Below are 22,511 nucleotides of genomic sequence, written 5' to 3'. Positions count from 1 at the left end.
AGTCCGTTGCTCCAACTCACTCATTTCCTTGCCTAGCACGGATTCATATCAAAGGCCCTTTTAGTTCTCAATCTCTGGTGCTATGATTCTATTCCACACTCAGCATGTACTAAGAGCTGTTAGAGAGCCAAAAGTTGTAGAAGGAATCGTCTGCACCAAATTTATTTGTGCATATAACTGAGCTTTGTGAGCACTGACTTGAGCCCAAACAGAATTTACTGTGACAACTAAATAAGACTTATAACACAGCTAATCTGACAAGAGTTTATTAACATGTCCCAGTGTTATTATGCTACGTGATGATCACTCTGTTTCCATGAGAGGGTTCGTGCAGTCCAGCAGAATTGCACATTTTTGCTCTCTTTGTTCCTTACTTACATCCACACGTAGTATGGGCATTGACAGTTTTACCTGACACAAGCAGACATGTTTAAAGAAACAAAAAGATTTGTCTTTGACTTCGCAGCTATTGGGGTTCTCTACTGCTCTGCACATAGCCCAGCCTCAGGTCCCCATTTCCTATGACCACCCCCCGCCCCAACTGCAGGGGTCCTGGGGCAGCACTAGCAGGACTGGTCTGGGACATCTGGGTGCTTCCGAATCCAAGGCAGTAAACTGCTGGCACCCAAGGCTGTAGCTGGAAGGGAGTGGAGAAGGCAATTAAGTTAATGGTATGTGGACTGGTGGGAGGTGGAGTAGAGGAGAGGGCAAAAGAATCTTAGGGCTGAGCTCGGTGGTTCATGCCTGTAATCCCGGCACTTCGGGAGGGCAAGGTAGGAGGATCACTTGAGACCAGGAGTTTGAGACTAGCCTGGGCAACATAGTGAAATGCCATCTCTACAAGTAAAAATTAAAAATTAGCCAGGCATGGTGGCACACATCTGCAGCCCCAGCTACTTGGGAGGCTGAGGAGGGACAATCATTTAAACCCAGGAGTTTGAGGCTACAGTGAGCTATGATCACACCACAGCACTCCAACCTGGGTGACAGAGCAAGACTCTGCCTCTTAAAAAAAAAAAATAATAATAGTATGGGATGAACCGTGTGCCTGTGTGCCTCCAAAATTCGTATGTTGAATGCCTAGCCCCAGTGCCTGAGACTGGGAATGTATTTGGAGATACATCCCCTTTAAAGAGGGAATTAAATTAAAATGGGGTCATTAGGATGGGCCTTAATCCAATCTGACTAGAGTCTTTATAAGAAAAGGAGATTTAGGTTGGCTGCGGTGGCTCAGGCCTGTAATCCCAGGAATTTGGGAGGCTGAGGCAGAAGGATTGCTTGAGCCCAGGAGTTTGAGGCCAGCCTCAGCAACATAGGGAGACCCCATCTCGATCAATAAAAATAAATAAATAAACAAACAAACAAATAAATAAAAATTAGCCAGGCGCGGTGGCACGTGCCTGTAGTCCAAGCTACTTGGGAGGCTGAGGTGGGAGGATTGCTGGGGCCCAGGAGGTTAATGCTACAGTGAACCAAGATCAAGCCACTACACTGCAGCCTGGGCAACAGAGTGAGTCCCTGTCTCTAAAACAACAATAATAATTTTAAAAAGAAGAGGAGATTTGGACACACAGAGAGCTCACAGAGAGGAAAGACCACTGAGGACACAGTGAGGAGGTGCCATCTGCAAGCCAAGGAGAGAGAGGCCTTAGAAGAAACCAAACTGCTGGTACCTTGATATTGGACTTCTAACATACAGAACCATGAGAAATAAATCTCAGTTGTTTCAACCACCTATTCTGTGATATTTAGTTATAGCAGCCCTCATAAACTAATATGATAGGGAAAGGAAGGAGACTAGTGATATAAAAGGAGAAAAATGCAACCAACAGATATTGGGCAGAAAATACAAATACAGGCCGGCGCGGTGGCTCACGCTTGTAATCCCAACATTTTGGGAGGCCGAGGTGGGCGGATCACCCAACTCCTGAGGTCAGGAGTTCGAGAGCAGTCTGGCCAACATGGTGAGACCCTGTCTCTGCTAAAAATATAAAAATTAGCTGGGCATGGTGGCACATGCCTGTAATCCCAGCTACTCAGGAGGCTGAGGCAGAAGAATCACTTGAACTCAGGAGGTGGAGTTTGCAGTGAGCCAAGATGACGGTGCCACTGCACTCCAGCCTGGGTGACAGAGGAAGAGTCCATCTCAAACAACAACAACAACAACAACAAAAATACAGAGATGTTATACTTTCCTGGACGAAATGTTACATTTCCCAGAGTACCTTCCACTTAAGGAAGTTTCTGTCAATTCCATGCATGGGGCATTGATGTATTTTTTTACTTTAAATTTTTTTATTTTTAATTTTTGTGGGTACATAGTAAGTATATATACATGGGATACATGAGATGTTTTGATACAGGCATACATTGCATAATAGTCACATTATGGAGAATGGGGTATCCATCCCCTCAAGCATTTATCCTTTGTGTTACAAACAATCCGATTATACTCTTTTAGTTATTTTAAAATGTACAATTAAGTTGTTATTGACTATAGTCACCCTGTGGTGCTATTAAATAGTAGGTCTTTCTCATTCTTTCTAATTATTTTTTTTGTACCCGTTAACCATTCCCACCTCCCCTGCAGCCCCTCACCCACCCTTCCCAGCCTCTGGTAACAACCATCCTTCTACTCTCTAAGTCCATGAGTTCAATTGTTTTGATTTTTAGAGCCGGCAAATAAGTGAGAACATGTGATATTTGTCTTTCTGTGCCTGGCTTATTTCATTTAACATAATGACCTCCAGTTCCATCCACATTGTTGCAAATGACAGGATCTCATTCTTTTTTATGGCTGAATAGTATTCCATTGTACATATGTACCACATTTTCTTTATTCATTCATGTGTTGGAGGACACAGGTTGCTTCCAATCTTGGCTGTTGTAAACAGTGCTGCAACAAACATGGGTGTGCAGATATCCCTTCAATATACTGATTTCCTTTGTTTTGGGTATATACCCAGCAGTGGAATTGCTGGATCACATGGTAGCTCTGTTTATATTTTTTTTGAGGAACCTCTAAATTGTTCTGCATAGTGGTTGTACTAATTTACATACTCACCAACAGTGTATAAGGGTTCCCTTTTCTCCATATCCTCACCAGCATTTGTGTTTGCCTGTCTTTTGGATAAAAGCTATTTTAACTGGGGTGAGATGATATCCCATTGTAGTTTTGATTTGCATTTCCCTGATAATCAATGGTGTTGAGCACTTTTTCACAGACCTTTTTGCCATTTGTATGTCTTCTTTCGAGAAATGTCTATTCAAATTTTTTGTCCATTTTGCACTGATGCATGTTTGATGGTAGTCCAACATGGGAAAACAAGAAATTTTGGCAAAGACAGTAGCAAAAGAGCAGATCGTTCTGATACCCAGACTCAGAGTTATCAGGGACAGGTGGCAGTGTCAGCAGTGATGCTTCCAATAGAAACATCTTCCAACAGAAATTACACCAACCTAGTACTGTGGGGGTTTTTGTCTGACTGTATGGTCCCCGGCTTTATGGCATCCCAGCCAAATATTCTCTGGCCTGTCAAATATTCCCGAGTTTGTATATGCCCTCCAAGAAATCCCTTCTGTTCAAAGTCACTAGAGTGGAATGTGTTACAAGCAACTGAGAATCCTAACTGATAGCAAAGGAGAGAAGTCTGAGAAGAAAAACTGATGACAAAAGATGTACTATGTAGGCAAGAAATTCAAAGAAGCTGGTGGCCCTCATGAAAACGTTCAAATCCTTTGACCCAATAATACCACTTTAGGGATCTCTGTTAAGTAAATAATTTAGAATATGAGGCTGGGTGCAGTGGCTCACGCCTATAATCTCAGCACTTTGGGAGGCCAAGGAGAGAGAATCACCTGAGCCCAGGAGTTCAAGACCAGTCTGGGCGCTATAGTGAGAAGTCATCTCTACAAAAAAATTAAAAATTAGCTGGATGTGGTGGCACACTCCTGTAGTCTCAGCTAACTCAAGAGGCTGAGGTGGGAGGATCACTTGAGCCTGGGAAGTCAAGGCTGCAACAAGCTGTGATTGTGCTACCACACTCTAGCCTGGGCAACACAGTGAGACTGCCAAAAAGATTTTTGAAAGAAAATAATATAGATTATAGAAAAGGTTTTATGTATTGACACTTATAGGAACACCACTTATAATAATGAAAAAATGAAAAATAATCTAAATGTATATGGTAACAACGTAGTGCCTGGTGTAGCTGCAGTGCAAGAATTCCAATCCTAAGAGATGGTAGGCCACTGGCACAGCCTTCAAGGTCAGACTCAGCAGTCTAAAGCACCAAGAATAGGTGGCAATGTCTTTGACATGAGCAAAGCACTTTTACTCATATTACTTCATATGATACCTAAAAAAAATCTGGTAGCCACATGCAGCTGTAGTCTCAGCTACTCAGGAGGCTGAGGCAGAAGGATTGCCCAAGCCTTAAAGTCCAAGTGTAGCCTGGGCAACATAGTGAGACCCTGTCTCAAAAACAAAACTAAACAACAAACCTCTAGTAGTAGTATTTTAGAAAATACTTCTAAATATTTAAAATTTCGAGTTGGGTGTGGTGATTCACACCTGTAATCCCAGCACTTTGGGATGCTAAGATGGGAGGATCACTTGAGCCTAGGACTTCAAGACCAGCTTGGACAACATAGCAAGACCTAGTCTCTACAAATAATAAAAAAAATTAGTCAGGTGTGGTGACATGCACCTGTGGTCCCAGCCACTCAGGAGGCTGAGGTGGGAGGGTCATTTGAGCCTGGGAGGTCGAGGCTGCAGTAAGCTATGATCACACCAATGAACTCCATCCTGGGCAACAGAGTGAGACCCCATCTCAGAAAAAATATATATAGTACATAAGTATTTCTAACACTTAAGTATTTCTTGTAGTTTAGAAAATTTCTGGAGGGATACCCCAGAAATGTAAACAATGGTCACCCCTAAGGAGTAAGAGTGGATACAGAGTAATAAGAATGGTGGCCAGGTGCGGTGGCTCACACCTGTAATCCCAGAACTTTGGGAGACCAAAGTAGGCGGGTCACCTGAGGTCAGAAGGTCAAGACCACCGTGGCCAACATGGCGAAACCCCGTCTCTACTAAAAATATAAAACTAGCCAGGTGTGGTGGCAGGCGCCTGTAATCCCAACTACTCAGGAGGCTGAGGCAGGAGAATTGCTTGAATCCTGAAAGTGGAGGTTGCAGTGAGCCAAGATTGAGCTCCAGCCTGCGCGACAGAGCAAGAGTCCATCTCAAAAAAAAAGAAAAAAAAGAATAGAAATTTATTTTCATTTTCATTTCCTTGAGTACTGTTTGAGTTTGTTTACTAATACAAATGTATTATTTTTACCATGAAAAAAATGCATTTAAATTTAAATACACAAAAATCCTGATGAGATGATTAGGGAAATCATTCATTCATTTAATAATCAATGATTAATAATATGGCACCAAGGCAAAGATGAACAAGACTCTGTCCTAATCCAGTGGGGAAGACAGACACCTACCCCGCCCAGTATGAAAAGTTCCAGGACAGATGACTGGCATGGCCTCAGTGATCCCCTCCTTCTAGTGTTCACACTCTTGCATAGTCTCTTTCCACATTTTACTAGGGTTGGTCTGTATGGCAATATGGCAGAGTGATGGGATCCCAATTCTGACATTAGGTTATAAAGGTCTTCTGAGGCTTCTTATTGGCATTCTCTCTCTTTCTCCCTCTGCCTCTCTCTCTCCCTCTCTCTGATTATTTGCTGTGAGAAAAGCTAGCTGCCATATCCTAAGCAGCCTGATTGAGAGGTGAGGAGCCAAGGCCTCCAGCCAACAGCCATGTAGGTGAGCTCAGAATTGGACCCTACAGCCAGTCAAGCCTTCAGGTGACTGTCACTCTTGGCTGCAGCCTCAAGAGAGACCCTGAGCCAGTCTTGCAGCTACGCTGTTACTGGATATCTGACCCTCAGAAACAGTGAGATGACAAATCTTGTTGTTTTAAGATGCTTGGCCAGGCGCGGTGGCTCACATCTGTAATCCCAGCACTTTGGTAGGCTGAGGGCGGGTAGATCACTTAAAGTCAGGAGTTTGAGACCAACCTGGCCAACATGGTGAAACCCCGTCTCTACTAAAAATTCAAAAATTAGCTGGGCGTGGTGGTGGGTGCCTGTAGTCCCAGCTACTCAGGAGGCTGAGGCACAAGAATCACTTGAACCCAGGAGGAGGGGGTTGCAGTGAGCCAAGATGGCGCCACCGCACTTCAGCCTTGGTGAAAGAGCAAGATTCCATCTCAAAAAAAAAAAAAAAAAAAAGATGCTAACTTTTGGGATAATTTGTTATACAGCAATCAATAATTAACATAGGGCATGATACAAACCCCAAGGAGGGGCTCAGGAGAGGCTGAGGTGGGGGTAGGTACATTCCCAGGAGTGATACTGGGGCTCAGTCTTTCTGGTTGTGTGGAGTTAGGCAGGTCAGGAAGTCAAGAAGCAGTGAGCATAGGACTCCTGCCACTTTGGGGAAACTCCCCATGGTTCTATATGGCTTGGGCTCCATAGGGGAGGTGATGGGGACCAAGTTAGCAAGGGCTTCAGGTTCTCTGCCACAAAGTTGGATCTTCAAGGGGAGTCCTTGAAGGATTTTAAGCAGAAAGACAGCAAGCTTACGTTTTCATGTTAAACCTATCACTCCGAACACAGGAATAGCCAAAGGAAGCAGGTGAGACTGGAGTGAGGAGCTCAGCTGGAGGCTGCTGGAATACTCACGAACCTGGCAGGAAAGCACCACCGGTTCTGCTCTACAGATAAACCACACCATGCACAGAGGGCATAGTGACTGGTCTAAAACCACCAGGCAAAGTGAGTCACAGGCCGATAACACGATGGTATGCTAAGAAGAACCCAGGCCTCCCTCCACCTGGACACTTGTCCCTGGGCAGAGAGTAGCCTCTCTCTTAGGTTTCTTGTCTGTAATCAGCTAGCTAGAGCCAGAGGCCAGCTGAAGCAGGGGGTGCTTGGAGTTCCCTGGATCCCTTTTGGAGGGAAGGATGAGGGGCCCATAAGCTGGAATGGCACCTCAGGGATGGGCTTACGAGACACAGAATGTCACAGCTGGAGAGACCCTAGGAAAAAGCCTCCTCTATTCCTTAACCTTATTAATATTACTTTTTTTTGAGATGGAGTCTTGCACTGTCGCCCGGGCTGGAGTGCAGTGGCACAATCTCAGCTCGCTGCAACCTCCGCCTCCTGGATTCAAGCAATTCTCCTGCCTCAGCCTCCTGACTAGCTGGGATTAGAGGCACCCGCCACCACACCTGGCTAATTTTTTGTATTTTTAGTAGAGATGGGGTTTCACTATGTCGGCTAGGCTGGTCTCGAACTGCTGACCTTGTGATCTGCCAGCCTCGGCCTCCTAAAATGCTGGGATTACAGGCATGAGCCACCACGCCTGGCCCCTAACCTTATTTTTTTTAATTAAAAAAAAAATGTTTTGAGGCAGGGTCTCATTTGGTTGCCAAGGCTGGAGTGCAGTGGCATGATCATAGCTCACTGCAGCCTCAAACCCCTGGGCTCAAGCGATTCTCCCACCTCAGCCTCCCAAGCAGCTGGGACTACAAGTGAGTACCACCATGACTGGCTAATTATTTTATTTTTTGTAGAGATGAGTTCTCATTTTGTTGCCTAGGCTGCTCTCGAACTCCTGGCCTCAAGCAATCCTCCCACTTTTGCCTCCCACATTGTTGGGATTACAGGTGTGAGCCACCACACCCGGCAGACCCCTAACTTTAAAGATAAGGAAACAGAGGCACAGAAAGGTCTTGCCCATAACCCTGAGAAAAGCAGAGATGCCAGCTGGGCCCAGTGGTATGGACTTGTAGTCCCAGCTACTTGGAGGCTGAGCCAGGAAGTTCGCTTGAGCACAAGAGCTCAACATTGCAATGCACTATGATCATGCCTGTGAATAGTCCCTGTGCTCCAGCCTGGGTAACATGGTGAGACACTGTCTCTTGAAAATAAAATAAAATAGAGGGCCGGGCATGGTGGCTTATGCCTGTAATCCCAGTACTTTGGAAGGCCAGGTGGGTGGATCACCTGAGGTCAGGAGTTCAAGATCAGCCTGACCAACACGGAAAACCCTGTCTCTACTAAAAATACAAAATTAGCCAGGCGTGGTGGCACATGCTTGTAATCCCAGCTACTCAGGAGGCTGAGGCATGAGAATCACTTGAACCTGGGAGGCAGAGGTTGCAGTCAGCTGAGATTGCACCATTGCACTGCAGCCTGGGCAACAAGAGCAAAGCTCGGTCTCAAAATAAATAAATAAAAAATAAAATACAAAAAACAAAGATGGGATGGTACTTGCTATGGGTTGAATTGTATTTCCCCAAAAAAGATATGTTGAAGTCCTAACCTCTGGACCTGTAAGTGTGATGTTATTTGGAAATAGGGTCTTTGCAGATGTAATCAAGTTAAAATGAAGTCACCCTAGACTAGAATGGGCACTAATCCAATATGACTGGTGTCCTTATAGGAAGAGGAAAATTTGGACACTAAGAGACACATAGGGAGAGGATGGTCACGTGACAACAGAGACAGTGGTTGCCGTGAAGTATTTAGAAGCCAGGGAATGCCAAGGGTTGCCTGCAAACACCAGAAGCTAGGACGGATCCTCCTCCACAAGTTTCAGAGGCAGCACGGCCCTGGCAACACCTTAATTTTGCACCTCTAGTCTCCAGAACTCCTTCTGGTCTTTTTCTTCTACGCATATTTTTTCTTTACTCATACATTTTACCACTTTACTCTTCGGATTTTAATACTATAAACATTTTCAACATCTGCGTAACCATAATTTAATTAGTAATTTGGTGGGGACAGACAGGTAGTTTTCAGTTTTTTCACCACATAAATGATTCTTTATTGGCGCCTATAATCCCAGCACTTAGAGAGGCCAAGGTGGGAGGATTGCTTGAGCCCAGGAGTTCAAAACCAGCCTGGGCAACATGGTGAGACCCTGTTGCTATAAAAAAAAAAAAAAGAAATTAAAAAAAAGAAAGCAAAAAACAAAACATTAGCTGGGTGTGGTAACATGTACCTGTAGTCCCAGCTACTAGGGAGGCTGAGGTAGGAGGATTGTTTGAGCCTGGGAGGTTGAGGCTGCAGTGAGCCTTGCTGATGCCACTGTATTCCAGCCTGGGCAACAGAGTGAGACCCTCTCTAAACAAAATAAATAAATAACAGGGGGGTGTGATGACTCATACCTCTAATCTCAGCACTCTGGGAGGTGGAGGCCAGAGGATCACTTGAGCCAGGAGTTTGGGACCAGCCTGGGCAACAGAGTGAGACCTCATCTCTACAAAAATACAAAATAAAATAAAAATAACTCTTTGTTATAAAGCTTTTACAGAGCTTTACAACAAAGGATAGAGCCCTACACATAAAATTTCTAGGCCAGAGCATGTTCTCATTGCAATGTTATTCACAATATGAGCCGGGCAGGAACGCCTAGCAGTGCTGCTGCCTCTTCTCCCAGGAAAAGCACTCCTGCTCTCGGCTCATCTCCCACTTTCCTCCCCCTACTCCCCTGAGAGCCAGGCCCAATGAGCTCCCTGCATTTTGCCTGGAACTCTGCTTCTTTCTCATCTGGGCGGGATTAAGAGCCAACTCTATCATGTCCCTGCCTGTCTCTGGCTTCGCCTTCACCGGTGATGACTGCTCTGCATTCTGGCTTCCAGCTCAGGGCCTGCCCCACCTCTGAGCTCTTAACTCTCCTAAGACTACGGAATCCCCCTGCCACAGCCTGCAACTTCTCCAGTGGACATAGGGACTGCTATTGCCATCTAAGAGGAAAGGGGATATGGAGGGTTGAAAAAGTTGGGATTACTCAGCAGGCTGGGACCACGACAGGGGTTCTGGGGCTCTATCCTTCACCCTGCAGGGAGGGGTGTGACAACTTCCGCTTGCCTCAGGGTCAGGCTCCATCCCAGTCTTTGGGTTTGGCTGGAATGAGCTCTAGGTATTTCAGCCAAGCCCCGTCTTTTCCAAGGGCTTATGGGCACCAGATCTGTTGACTCTCCTCATTTTCTGCACCCTGGATTCCCTAATCAGGCCACCCAGAAGAGAAGTCCCATCCTTCTCCTGGCGATATCCTGGGGGCTCTGTGGCTCTGCCCTTAGCCCTCCTCTGACTCTTGAGGTGGTGGGGGTGACAGGGAATGATGGAAGGTAACCCCCAGGAACAGGAGGAGGCCCCCAAAACTCCCAAAGTTCTCTCAGAAGGATCTGTCTCCATGTTAACTCCATCCTTCCACAGGCCCTACCAGGGCCCAGCTATCAACAGTGCCAAGCAAAAGCCCCGTGCCCAGCTCTCACTCTCCCTCCCACCTCCCAAGCTGCAGTTAAATGTGAGATTAGGACGACGGAAGCTCCCCATGTGTAGCCTCTCTGAGGTGCAGCCACCTCCACATGCTGCGAGAAACCGGCCTATCAGTTCAGCCACAGTGGCAAGTGGGCGTGGCGCTTCGTACTGCTCTATCCAGTCTGACCCTTGATCTGGCATCAGCTTCTACCCTCCTTGCTTACTGTTTACAGCAAACAGCCACCGCTCTCCCGTACAAATAACGTGCAACATCATGTGGACACATTTGGTGGGGAAAATGAAAGTGATCTGAGACTTTAGGGCTGATCCAGCCACCCTAGGAGGCAATGAAAGGAAGGGCCCCTCATCCCTCTTCATTCCCCTCTCAAAGCTGAAAACTCAGTAGAAGAACCAGAAAGCTCAGCCCTGGATTTATATGTCTCTTTGCTATGCCATCATGGCAGTATAAATGGTTAGTGTTAATGTCATTGTTCAAATTATGCTCTGTGTGGTGGCTCACGCCTGTTATCCCAGCACTTTGGGGGGCTAAGGTGGGCAGATCACTTAAACCCGGGAGTTCGAGACCTGCCTGGGAAACATGGCGAAACCCTGTCTCCACAAAAAAATACAAAAATTAGCTGGGCATAGTAGTGGACACCTGTAGTCCCAGCTACTCGGGAAGCTGAGGTGAGAGGATCACCTGAGTCTGGGAAGTCGAGGCTGTGGTGAGCCAGGATTGTGCCACTGCACTCCAGCCTGGGTGACCCCGTCTCAAAAAAAAAAAAAAAGGTCAAATCAGGAAAAAATTTTGAAATAACAAACTTCCTTTTGCAGCTGCTCTTTTGTTCATCTTCTACCGTAATCCCAGGCACCGAGTTTTTGTTTGCACTCTTGTTTGCCCTGGGCCAGCTGGGGTGGGTGGTGGGGAAGGACTGAGGAGGGAAGGTCAGAACATGCAGTTCCTGTCCCAGCTATTACTGGCTCTGGAGCTCTGGGCAAGCCACTTCATCTTTCTGGCCCTCAGTTTCCCCATCTGTAATAGAGTGATGTCAATACCCACCATGTATGGCACTCGGGAGGCAGGAAAAGGTTTGGGTCAACCTGAGTGGGTCTGATCCCAATCCTGGCTCCACCACCCACTGCCTTCACCACCCCGAGCAAGTTCCCTAACTCCTCTGGGCTTCGTTTTCCCCCCTTGATGAAAGGGGGGCAATTAGGTACCACTGACCCGCAGAGCTGCAGGGAGGATGACATGAGACAATATCCAGGGCTGGCCAACAATAAGTGCTTAAGACACATAGTAGCATTCCTCCTTCTTCACAGGTTGTAAATTACAGAGCACGCCTATATTATCTTAGTAAATTTTATTTAAATATCATAATATTAAATTCATAATATTTTAACAAGTTTTAATTAAGACACAGGCTTCGCTTGCAGTGAGCCGAGATTGCGCCACTGCACTCCAGCCTGGGCGACAGAGTGAGACTCCGTCTCAAAAAAAAAAAAAGGCACAGGCTTCAGTACCCCTGCCCCGACTCCATACTGCGCTAACCAAGTGGGATTCTCCTCCTTGCCTGTGCGCAGAGCCACCGCTCACCCCGCGTCCCCTCGGACATGCAGCTCTGCCCATTAGGGCCACAGGCAGCCCGGTCCCACCATGGGGGTTGGGGATGGGGACCAGACGCACGCCCGTTCCGGGGCGCGCGTCTGGCCCCGCTCTAAGGAGCCGCGTCGGCGGGGCCCCACCCGGGCACTGTCCCGAGGCTCGGACGCGCACTCACCCTCTTGACCAGGAAGCCCTCCTTGAGCACGCCGTCCTCCATGTTGCCGCCCGCACGCCAGGGCCACCCCAGGTGCGCCGTCCCCGCGCCTCGCGCTCCTCGGCACCCGCGTAGCCCGCGCAGTCCGCGCCCACGGCGCCCAGGAAGCAGCTCCGACGCGGCAGGGCGACGCCTCCCTGGCGCGTGTCCAGAGCCTGAGGCCCCGGGGCAGGAAGTCAGACCAGGTCGGGATTTCTGACGTGACGTTTCCACCAAAAGGTGCTCCAGGGTCGGTAGTTGGTCCTCCAGGTACAGAGCGGCCAGCCCCGCCCCTCACTGTTCCAATCTACTCAGCGTCCTTCGCCAGGTGCTTCCCGGGCACTTAGCGCATTGCCCTCGAGGAACGCTTATCGAATTGAACATAACCGACAGGACTCCAGGATTTGGAGCCATTCCTGAGCTCATTGGAAGTAGGAGATGGGACAGTGGGTGAGCCGAAACTGGTTTGGGAATTTTATCCTGGCCTCTGATGGGGGCAGAGAAGACCTCTCAGTAACAGGAAGGTCACAGTTTTAAGGCGGCAGGCACATTTGCAGGGCCCCCTGTCCCCAAGATATACCCCGCTCCCTCAAAAAAGATGAAGCCAAAAATGCCATCATTAAGGACAAAATTTAAGGGGACACCAAGGAGTCCAGTAATCTAGATAAATTATATAGAGAGAGAGATGATAGGTTTTTTGTTTTTTTATTTGTTTTTTGAGACAGGGTCTTTCTCTGTCACCCAGGCTGGAGTGCAGTGGTGTGATCACAGCTCACTGCAGCCTTAAACTCTTGGCTTAAGATCCTCCTGCCTCAGCTCCCCAAGTAGCTAGGACTACAGGAGTGCACCACCAGGCCTGGCTGGTTTATTTTTATTTTTTGTAGAGATAGGGTGTTGCTGTGTTGCCCAGGTTGGTCTTCACTCCTGGTCTCAAGCAATCCTCTGGCCTGGGCTTCCCAAAGTGCTGGGATTACAGGCAAGAGCCACCATGTAAGACCTAGAAAAATAATATTTTAATGCATTTTTTAAATCAAAATTAATGTCAAAAAATCCACGATGAACAAAATGCTAACATTTTAAATAGATAGGATCAACAACAATGTTCTATTAGGCCATATTGGAGCCTGGAACAGAAGGAAACTCAGTACAATAGTACTGATTCTGTCTAGCAATCCTTAGAACACAGTCACACATTTTTTAAAATTTATTTTTATTTATAGAGACAGAGTCTCACTATATTGTCCAGGCTGGTCTCGAACTCCTGGGCTCAAGCAGTCCTCCTGCCTCAGCCTCCCAAAGTGCTGGGATTGTGGGCGTGAGTCATGGGGCAGGCCCATATTATTTGTGCTCCAGTTTGAAGGGCCTGTCAGGACTCTTCACCAGGCATGGGAAAGGCCCTCAGATGCCTGTAAGGGAAGAGAAGGTTCTAGAGAGGAAGAAGGTGAACCAGCTTGTGGAAGGCAGGGGGTGCCTTTCAGAACCAGACTGAAGCCAGCTCCCAGGCCAGTCCCTGCCCTGGAGCTCTGGACACAGTGCTGCTTCTACATGTCTATAGTAGACATATTACTTCCCCCCAACCCCCCTCCCACCTGCCAGCCCCAAGGAAAACTTGCAGGGTCTGGGTCACTGCGTGCCAGCCCAATGGGCCACTCTAGCCTTCTGCACTAACTGGCCTTCAGACTTCCCAGGAAGCCCCAAAGCAGTGGGGCTTCCATTCTGATTCAGAATGAACATCGGCTGGTCACCTTCTGAAGCCAGGCCTGTAGTAGTAGGTGCTAGGTTTTATCTAATGCACAGCAACCCCATGAGGTGCTTATTATGTCATTTTCCAGTCAAGGAAACTGAAGCTCCAAGCAGTTAAATAACTTGCCCAAGGTTACGCAGCTCCAGGGCATTGCAAATACTCTTGCCTCCTAAGGAATTGTCCCAGCTCTGAAACCTAGCTGGGCTGAAAGCCAGGACTTGAGAGGTTGAGCTGGGAAGTTCTCATCCTCTTCGGCTCTAACAGTGATCTATCCATCTCCTTCCTCAAAGAGGCTGTCTTGGCCCCACCCAGACACAATCTTCTGAGGCTTAGAAGAGGTGGCATTTTCTTTGGCAGGAGGGGTTCTTGAATGAATTCACAGAAATGGGAATGGGAGAAAGATGGATACCCTCTCCTGGCAGGGCCCCTGCCAGGAAGAAGTTAAGGCACACCTAGAACCTGCTTCCTGTCCTAGGAAACCCCTGGTCCAGCCCACCCTGCCTGACTCACTGGATCTGGGGCATGAGTCATACCCCTTCCTTCCCCAGGCTGTGGTGGCTGAGCCACCAGCCCACCAGGGAACCATGATGACATAAGCCCAACTCACCTATAGGGAAGAGGATGGAGACAGAAGGAAGCAGACAGTAGTAAACAGCTGGGGGAGGGGGCAGGGACGAGAAAGAAGCTTTCAGAGAGACACCCCTCCTCTCCCTCTCAGGCCTGGAGGCTGATGTGGAAGGGTCCCTGGCCCTCTCAGCTCTTCCTCTTTTTGTCCTGAAGGGGCAGGGACAGATAATGCCTAGGATGCTGAGTTGCAGAAAACTATTAGGTCTGTGTTTATTTAAGTATAGGTGACTCACAGCCTGATATGAGAATCTATCATTAGAGATTCATTCTTTTAGCTTCATATAAGAATCCCCTGTTTAAGATACATGGAGTGGAAAAGGATAAATCATGGAAACTTATTCACAAAAAATGCCTGGACTTCTTGAGTTTATTGGAATCACAGAATCAGAATCTAACCCCTAAAGATCATCAAATCCAGATGCTTTGTTTTATAAATGAGGACCCTCAAAGCCCAGGGAAATAAAATGACTTGTCCAAGGTCTTGCAGCCAGTTAGTGGTAAAACCAGGGCCAGAATACAGGCTAACAGAGCTCAAGGCTGGCTCCTGGCAAATACAGGGCAATGCCCCCAGCAGCGACCTGCATCAGAGCATCCTGCAGTGAGAGGGGGGCTGCAGGCCTGGAAGGGCTCTGTCTGCAGAACTGGAAAAGACTTCAAAAAATCCTTCTACATTTTTTTCTGAACATAAAAATACATTTGTGCATATTATAGAATATTTAGAAAATACCAAAAGGGATAAAACCATCCCGAATCTATCTCTCAGACAGATGATCAGTATGTTTATATGCACATACTTTTTATTTAAATTTTATTTAAAATTTTTGAACCCTGCCTTTTTTTTTTAACTTATAATAGCTAATAAGCATCTTACCAGGTCATTAAAAGTAATTTAAAAACATAATTTAAATAACTGCATAAAATTTCATGGTGACTGAATTTAATCATTCCCATGTAGGTTGAATTTCCTTTTTCACGTGTAAATAATGTTATGATAAATATCTCTGTACATACACATTTTGCCAGATCTCTGATTATTTCAGATAAACATCTAAGGTATAATTTTAGGTTAAATGGTGTAAATTTTTAAAATTCTTGGAGCATATCACAAAACTGCTTTCTAGAAATGTATCACATGCTATCCTCACCAGCAGCGTATGACAATGCCAGTCTCACTGCGTCTATGCCAGCATTCAGTATAGTATTTTAAGGAATATAAATCATTCTATTATAAAGATACATGCATGTGTATGTCCATCACGGCACCATTCACAATAGCAAAGACATGGAATCAACCCAAATGCCCATCAATGTTAGACTGGATAAAGAAAATGTGGTACATATACACCATGGAATACTATGCAGCCAAAAACAGGAATGAGATCATGTCCTTTGCAGAGACTTGGATGAAGCTGGAAGCCATTATCCTCAGCAAACTAACACAGGAACAGAAAACCAAACATCGCATGGTCTCACTTGTACGTAGGAGCTGAACATTGAGATCACATGGACTCAGGGAGGGGAACAACACACACTGGGGCCTGTCAGGGGATGTGGCGGGAGGGAGAGCATCAGGAAAAATAGCTAGTGCATGCTGGGCTTAATACCTAGGTGATAGATAGGCCGGGCGCGGTGGCTCACGCTTGTAATCCCAGCACTTTGGGAGGCCGAGGCGGGCGGATCACGAGGTCAGGAGATCGAGACCACCGTGAAACCCCGTCTCTACTAAAAAATACAAAAAATTAGCCAGGCGTGGTGGCGGGCGCCTGTAGTCCCAGCTACTCAGGAGGCTGAGGCAGGAGAATGGCGTGAACCCTGGAGGCGGAGCTTGCAGTGAGCCGAGATTGCGCCACTGCACTCCAGCCTGGACGACAGAGCGAGACTCCGTCTCAAAAAAAAAAAAAAAAACCTAGGTGATAGGTTGATAGGTGCAGCAAACCAGCATGGCACACATTTAGCTATGTAACAAACGTGCACATCCCGCACATGTACCCTGAAACTTAAAATAACTAAACAAGAAGCTTAGCTGATTTTTAAAATGTATTTGCTTATTTATTTTTTATCAGCCCACATCATGCTTTGAGTAGAAAGCTTTGCTGATTTTCTCAGAACCAGCAGGGACAACCCCCACTTGCGTTAAGTTGTGTGTTATCTCAGTCAAGGCTGAGCCCTGCTACCTGCGGGACAGCCAGCTAGAGGGACGTCCCCTGGAAGAGACTCAGAACTAAGAAGTTGCTGGAAAACTGCTAGAGAACTGGGCAGTGAAGTCCCAGAGTAGGGCATCACTTGTAGGAAAAGGAGGGCGTGTGGGGTCCCCGGCAGCCAGGAGAGCACCCTGAAGGCACTGAAAAGCTTGGGCAGAGGCAAAAAGCCAGAGGAGAAAGGAGCTAGAAGTACAGGCAGGAAAAGACTAAAGAGAAATTTTGCCTAATTCATGGCTATGCCCAAGGCCATCCAGCTAGTTGCTGTGCTACAGCAGAAATGTATATTCATTCATCTGTCAATTCATTCATTCATTCACTGAAGCAGGGAGACGGATACTGAGTATGTCCTGTGCACAAAACATAGACAGTGCCATGGGTGACACACAGACCTGTCCTGGGGCCTCATATGTCACTGTAAACAAGGTATCTTTTCCATTAACAGCAGCATTGTTGATTAACAGCATCTTTTGTACTAATTCCGGGGACACTACAGTTCACAGGGCAGATGCTCCACCGTAAAGGTGAGGCTTCTCACACTATCTGTGGTGAAGACTGGACTTCTGAGCTGTGACCATTGAGTGGTCCTACTGTGCATGACCAGAAAACAGCCTCTGCCACAAGTGATTTATTGGAGACTTCTATGTCACCCAAACTGGTCTATATTCTGTTCAGTGAATCAAGGACACGAACTGTGTGCTTGAATGTTGTAGTAATGCCCAGCTGCTATAAAAGTTTCCAAGCATTTACTCTCAGTTCCTGTTCTTTCATCATAGAGCAGTACCAGATCACTCTTGAACAGCACTGCTCTTGAGCATGGGTTCTGGAATCCACAGCATGGGTTCAAACCCTTCCTATGCCACCCATGTTACTGATGGCAAGTTACTTATCCTCTCTGATCCTCAAGTTCCTCATCTCTAATATGGGCTAATAGCATACAAGGAGTTGTTTGGGGAAAATAAATGAGATTATGACAACAAATTATGTAGTGCGGTGCCTGGGACACAGTAAACACACAATAGGTTTTTTCATTTCCATTCAATCCCATGTTGTGAGGTTGGTAGAAGGAGTGAGCATTGGTAATCAACACCTCTGAAGTTATGGATAAAATATTTTTATTTTTGAGACAGGTTCTTACTCTGTTGCCCAGGCTGGACAGCAATGGTGGCATCATAGCTCACTGCAGCCTCCACCTCCTAGGCATAAGCAATCCTCCTACCTCAGCGTCCTGAGAAGTTGAGACTATATGCGTGCACCACCACACTTGGTTAATTAAAAAAAATTTTTTTTGTAGAGATGGCCTATGTTGCTCAGGCTGGTCTTGAACTCATGGGCTCAAGTGAGCCTCCTGCCTTGGCCTCCCAAAGTGTTGGGATTACAGGCATGAGCCAAATTTTTGTTTTGTTTGGATTTTTTGTTGTTGCTCTGTTTTTTGAGATGGGGTTTCACTCTGTTGCCCAGGCTGGAATGCAGTGCCACAATCACGGCTCACTGCAGCCTCAACCTCCCAGGCTTAAGCAATCTTCCCACTTTAGATTCTCGAGTAGCTGGGACTACAGGCATGCATCACCATGCCTGGCTAATTATTTAATGTTTTTGTAGGGACAGAGGTCTCCCTATGTTGCCCAGGCTGGACTTGAACTCCTAGGCACAAGTGATCCTCCTGTCTTGGCTTCCCAAAGTGCTGGGTGTATAGGAGTGAGCCACCATGCCCGGCCTGGATAAAATGTTAAAGCTGGGGAGTGGGTGGAGTAGCGTGGTCATATTTATTGCGTTCCTACTATGTGCCAAAGACTTAACATCTACTATGTAATTGATTCTCAAAATCGCCCTTTGAATTAGTTATTATTCCCATTCTGTAGATGGAAATGAAAATTTGGAGAAGTTAAATAACTTGGCCAACATTACACAGCTAGCATATGGTCGAGTCCAGGTTAAAATCCAGGCCTGTCCAGGTCCAAGCCTTGCTCTTTCCACTACTCCACACGGTCTTCTTTGGCTAAATTATGTTCTCTCTTCCTGTGACGAAATCCTTTCAGCCTAAGTCAGGGGTCCATGGCGGTAGATTGCATTACTATTCCCAATTATTCATTCCCCTATCCCCTGTGATAGAATTACACATCCCTGCCTCATTGACTCAGGTTTGGTCTTGTGACTCGATTTGGACAATGCAACCTCACATGCATATCTCAGCAGAAGCTTTGAGCACCCTTGCTTGGTGCCACAAGCCCTGCATGGCCCAGATAGGGGCTGCTCCTACTCTGGGTCCAGGAATGAAGGTGACTGGGAGAGAGCGCTGCAGCCAATGTGAGTGCGAAGTCAGCCTCTGTTGTAAACACTGAGATCTGGGGTGGAGTGAGGGGGTAAAGGATACTGTCACCACCATGGAAGTTAGTCAAAGTTGATCGACACACTTGTCACACTGTGATGCTACAAAGCAATGCCAAAGGGACTACGTGACTTGGAGCCTTTCCCTGCCATGGAGGGGTGGGTGCCCTCTCCCTGTCATTAACACCCTGAAACCTACCTCCCTGTTCCACTGAAAAAGCTGGAACACCTTGAGAGGTCAGTCACTCTCCCCAGGGTGCTCTGCAAGGCTTTATTGGGGATGAGAGCCCAGACCCATTGCTTCTCCACCAGTGCCATCCACCTTGCCACCCCCCAGAACTCAGCCTGGAAGGAGAAATGCCCCTTGGCAGATGTCTCAGGGCCATCAGGGCTGGGGTGGAGCAGGACGTGAGGTGTGACTCAGCTGTGTGCACAGGCAGGGCTGGACCTGCTGGATATAGATAAGAGCTCCTCCCCTCCCCTCCTTCCATTCTCCTTTCCTCACTGCCTTCCCTAAATGTTATTCCTGGAGGCTAGGCTTTTGTTTTTGCTTATTTTGAGTGGGTAAACAAGAGAGGGGCAGAACCTTGGCCTAGGGATGTCTGAGGACCCCCCAGCATAGGAAGGGAGTATCCGTGGTGTTATGCTCACCCCTGCGTGGCCCCTGTAGTTACAGCTGCTCTCCAGGCCTCAAGGGCTCCCACCTGGCTGGTCATCAAAATCACCTGCACTGTTTTTCCCAACCCTACCTAAGAGTATCATTTACAACAATGCAGGCTATTTACTGCACAAAAGGAACCTGGCTAAGAAGGCAAATGGGGGCCGGAGGTGCAGTCTGCATTCAACTACCAAAGGCATGCCTCCACACAGGGCTGCCTTCCCCAAAGAAAGCAGGGGGGTTCTCATCTCATAAAGGCTGCATCCAGGCCGGGGGCGGTGGCTCACGCCTATAATCCTAGCATTTTGGGAGGCCGAGGCGGGCGGATCACGAGATCAGGAGATCGCAACCACGGTGAAACCCCGTCTCTACTAAAAATACAAAAAATTAGCCGGGCTTGGTGGCGGGTTCCTGTAGTCCCAGCTACTCGGGAGGCTGAGGCAGGAGAATGGCATGAACCTGGAAGGCGGAGCTTACAGTGAGCTGAGATCGCGCCACTGCACTCCAGCCTGGGCGACAGAGCAAGACTCCGCCTCCAAAAAAAAAAGAGGCTACATCCATTCGCTAAGCCACATGGCAGTGGGTCTGCATCTCCCCAGAGCGGGTGCTTTTTTCTATTTCATGGAAAAGTAGCAGGAATCATGTCCATACCCAGGAGGCTCTGATTCTTGGGTTGGGAAATCTTCATTTTAAGAAATCTCTCACTTCCAGGTGGTTCTGAAGATGAGATGGCTCTGGGAACCAGGGCCCTGGAAAATCCCTGAACCTCTCAGCCCTCCTTAGGGAAGGGCCCTCTCAGTGCCAACAACCATGGCATGCCTGCTGAAAGCCCCCAGCTGAAGCCAGGTGCCAGGCAGACACTGCCCAGAAAGTCTCTGCCACTCTCAGGTGATGTGACTGGCCAGGCTCCATCCTGGCCTCCCACCTGTCCTCTGAGGCTGGCACTGAAGAGACCCTCTGTCTCCATACACCCAGCTCGGCCTCTGGGAGATGCTGCCCGCCGCTAGGTGGAGCAGTTTGCTAGGGAGATTAAAAGGGGGGTGACGCCAGCCCTAACAATATCCAAGGCGGAGCTGTGAACAAAGGGACGTGTGACAGGTAGCAGGTGACTGCTGACTTCCTGAGGTTAATGATAGGAAGCGATAGTGGGAGGATTGAATTCTGATTTTGACCAATCACGCTCCTTTCTGGAGTTTCCTGTAGAGAAACTGCCCTAATCAGAAATTCCCAAGACTGGAAGCCTGGCACTTCTAAAGGCCCTGAATCTCAGGACAGCGTGGACAGACACTCCATAGGCAGTCAGAAGAGCCAGCTAATTGAGGTATCCCACCCTCGCCAGCGCCGAGACTCTCAAGCGAGGAACTTAGGGTGCAACATTTCAGGAGGTAGGATGTCTCAATTAGCTGGCACTTCTGAGCGCCTGTGGGGCACCCACCCACACTGTCCTGCAGTTTGGGGCCCTTAGAAACTCACCTTCCACAGTAGGGTGAAGGCGAATCATCTCTAACTGAAGATCCGAAATTGAGGTCTTTTCCTGTGCAATTGAGAATGTTTCCAATAAATGCAGAAATAGAAGAAAATAGCAAACAATGATTGAGAGAGCAGGCTCTGGATCTGATCTAGGTAAAGTACAGATCTGACTCTGTCAGGCCTGGGAATCTACATTTCTAACAAGCTCTGAGATGAGGATGCAGTTGGTCAGGGACTACATCTTGAGTGGCAGGGAGTTAGTTGACCCTGGGCAAGTTACTCAGTTCCTCTAAAAGGGAGACCTTGAACCCAGGACTGATCACATAATTTTTTAGTCCTGGCGCAAAATGAAAATGCCAGGCCCCTGATTCAAAACTAGCATGAATTTTAAGACCTCGACAGTAGAGAATTAAAACAGGCACAGGGCCTTTCAAATTGCAGGGGACCCTATGCAACTGCCTAAGCCTCAGGGGGTTGGAAGACTCAACAAAGTTAACCACGTAAAGCACTTAGAAAGCACCTGGGCATGGTAAATCCACGAAAATGTCCCTGATCATTATTGCCCAGCCCGGAACAGCCTCTCCTTGAACATCGGGATTGTCAGACTGAGCTTGTGTGGACCGACCTCCACTTTACAAGAGAGGAAGTTGAGCCCCAGAGCAGGAGTTTGAAGAATAAAGGTTGGGTGAATGGGGTGACTTGTGGAGGCCAAGCTCAGGCCACCAGACACCCAGGCCAGGGCTCCTCCTTCTGGGCTGTCTCCTCAATGGACAAAAAGAAAAGGTGATGAGGGTAGCAAGGTAACACTACCACCATCGCTCATAAATACTGAAGAGAGTGTGAGCTTGTCTGGATGGATGAATGAAAGTGGGCCTGTCGGAACGATCCTAGCCATCAACTCACCTGTTGAGCTTCTAGAGATGTGCATTCAGAGCCATTGGTAAGAGCATAGAATTACGTGCAAACTGCAGAGGGGCCCTGCAACACTTTGCTTCTGAAATGGACCTAGGCTATTGCACTTTGCGGGTTCTCGGTCTGCTTTCCCTAGTTTTGCTATCTCTGCCCTTATCTCCACTGCCACTTCTCATTGCTGTTAGGCTGTCTATCTCCCGCAGCTACTCCATAAATTGCTGGCAGTCTGATAGACAAATAACCCGAGTTATTAGGATGGTGCTTAAAATAAGGATAAATGGCATCTGACTGGTATCCGGTCAGTCATGAATGTTATAATGTTTTGACATCTTAGAATACCTTCTAGCTGGGGAGAGACTGCCTCTCCCAGGGCCTAGCCAATTCCTAGAAATAGCAAGGGCTCAGCTGAGAGCATGCTTTTGATGTACAAACTAACCAAT

The 22,511-nt window shown here is 47.5% G+C and overlaps 1 protein-coding gene across 1 annotated transcript in view; it reads right to left on the bottom strand.

Moving 5' to 3' along the window:
• PLEK2 (pleckstrin 2) overlaps positions 1-12,327 on the bottom strand; it is a 28,223-nt gene extending 15,896 nt beyond the window's left edge. Inside the window, exon 1 of the mRNA XM_055291374.2 lies at positions 12,117-12,327. Within this exon, the coding sequence (XP_055147349.1) occupies positions 12,117-12,158 (42 nt within the window). The 5' untranslated portion in view covers positions 12,159-12,327. The remainder of the gene's footprint in view (positions 1-12,116) is intronic.
• Positions 12,328-22,511: the final 10,184 nt, after the last annotated feature.

The sequence above is a fragment of the Symphalangus syndactylus genome, chromosome 8 (assembly GCF_028878055.3).
Source record: "Symphalangus syndactylus isolate Jambi chromosome 8, NHGRI_mSymSyn1-v2.1_pri, whole genome shotgun sequence".
In the NCBI taxonomy this organism is placed as follows: Eukaryota; Metazoa; Chordata; class Mammalia; order Primates; family Hylobatidae; genus Symphalangus; species Symphalangus syndactylus.
Note: the sequence above shows the minus strand (reverse complement) of the source record. Positions and strands in the feature narration are given on the sequence as shown.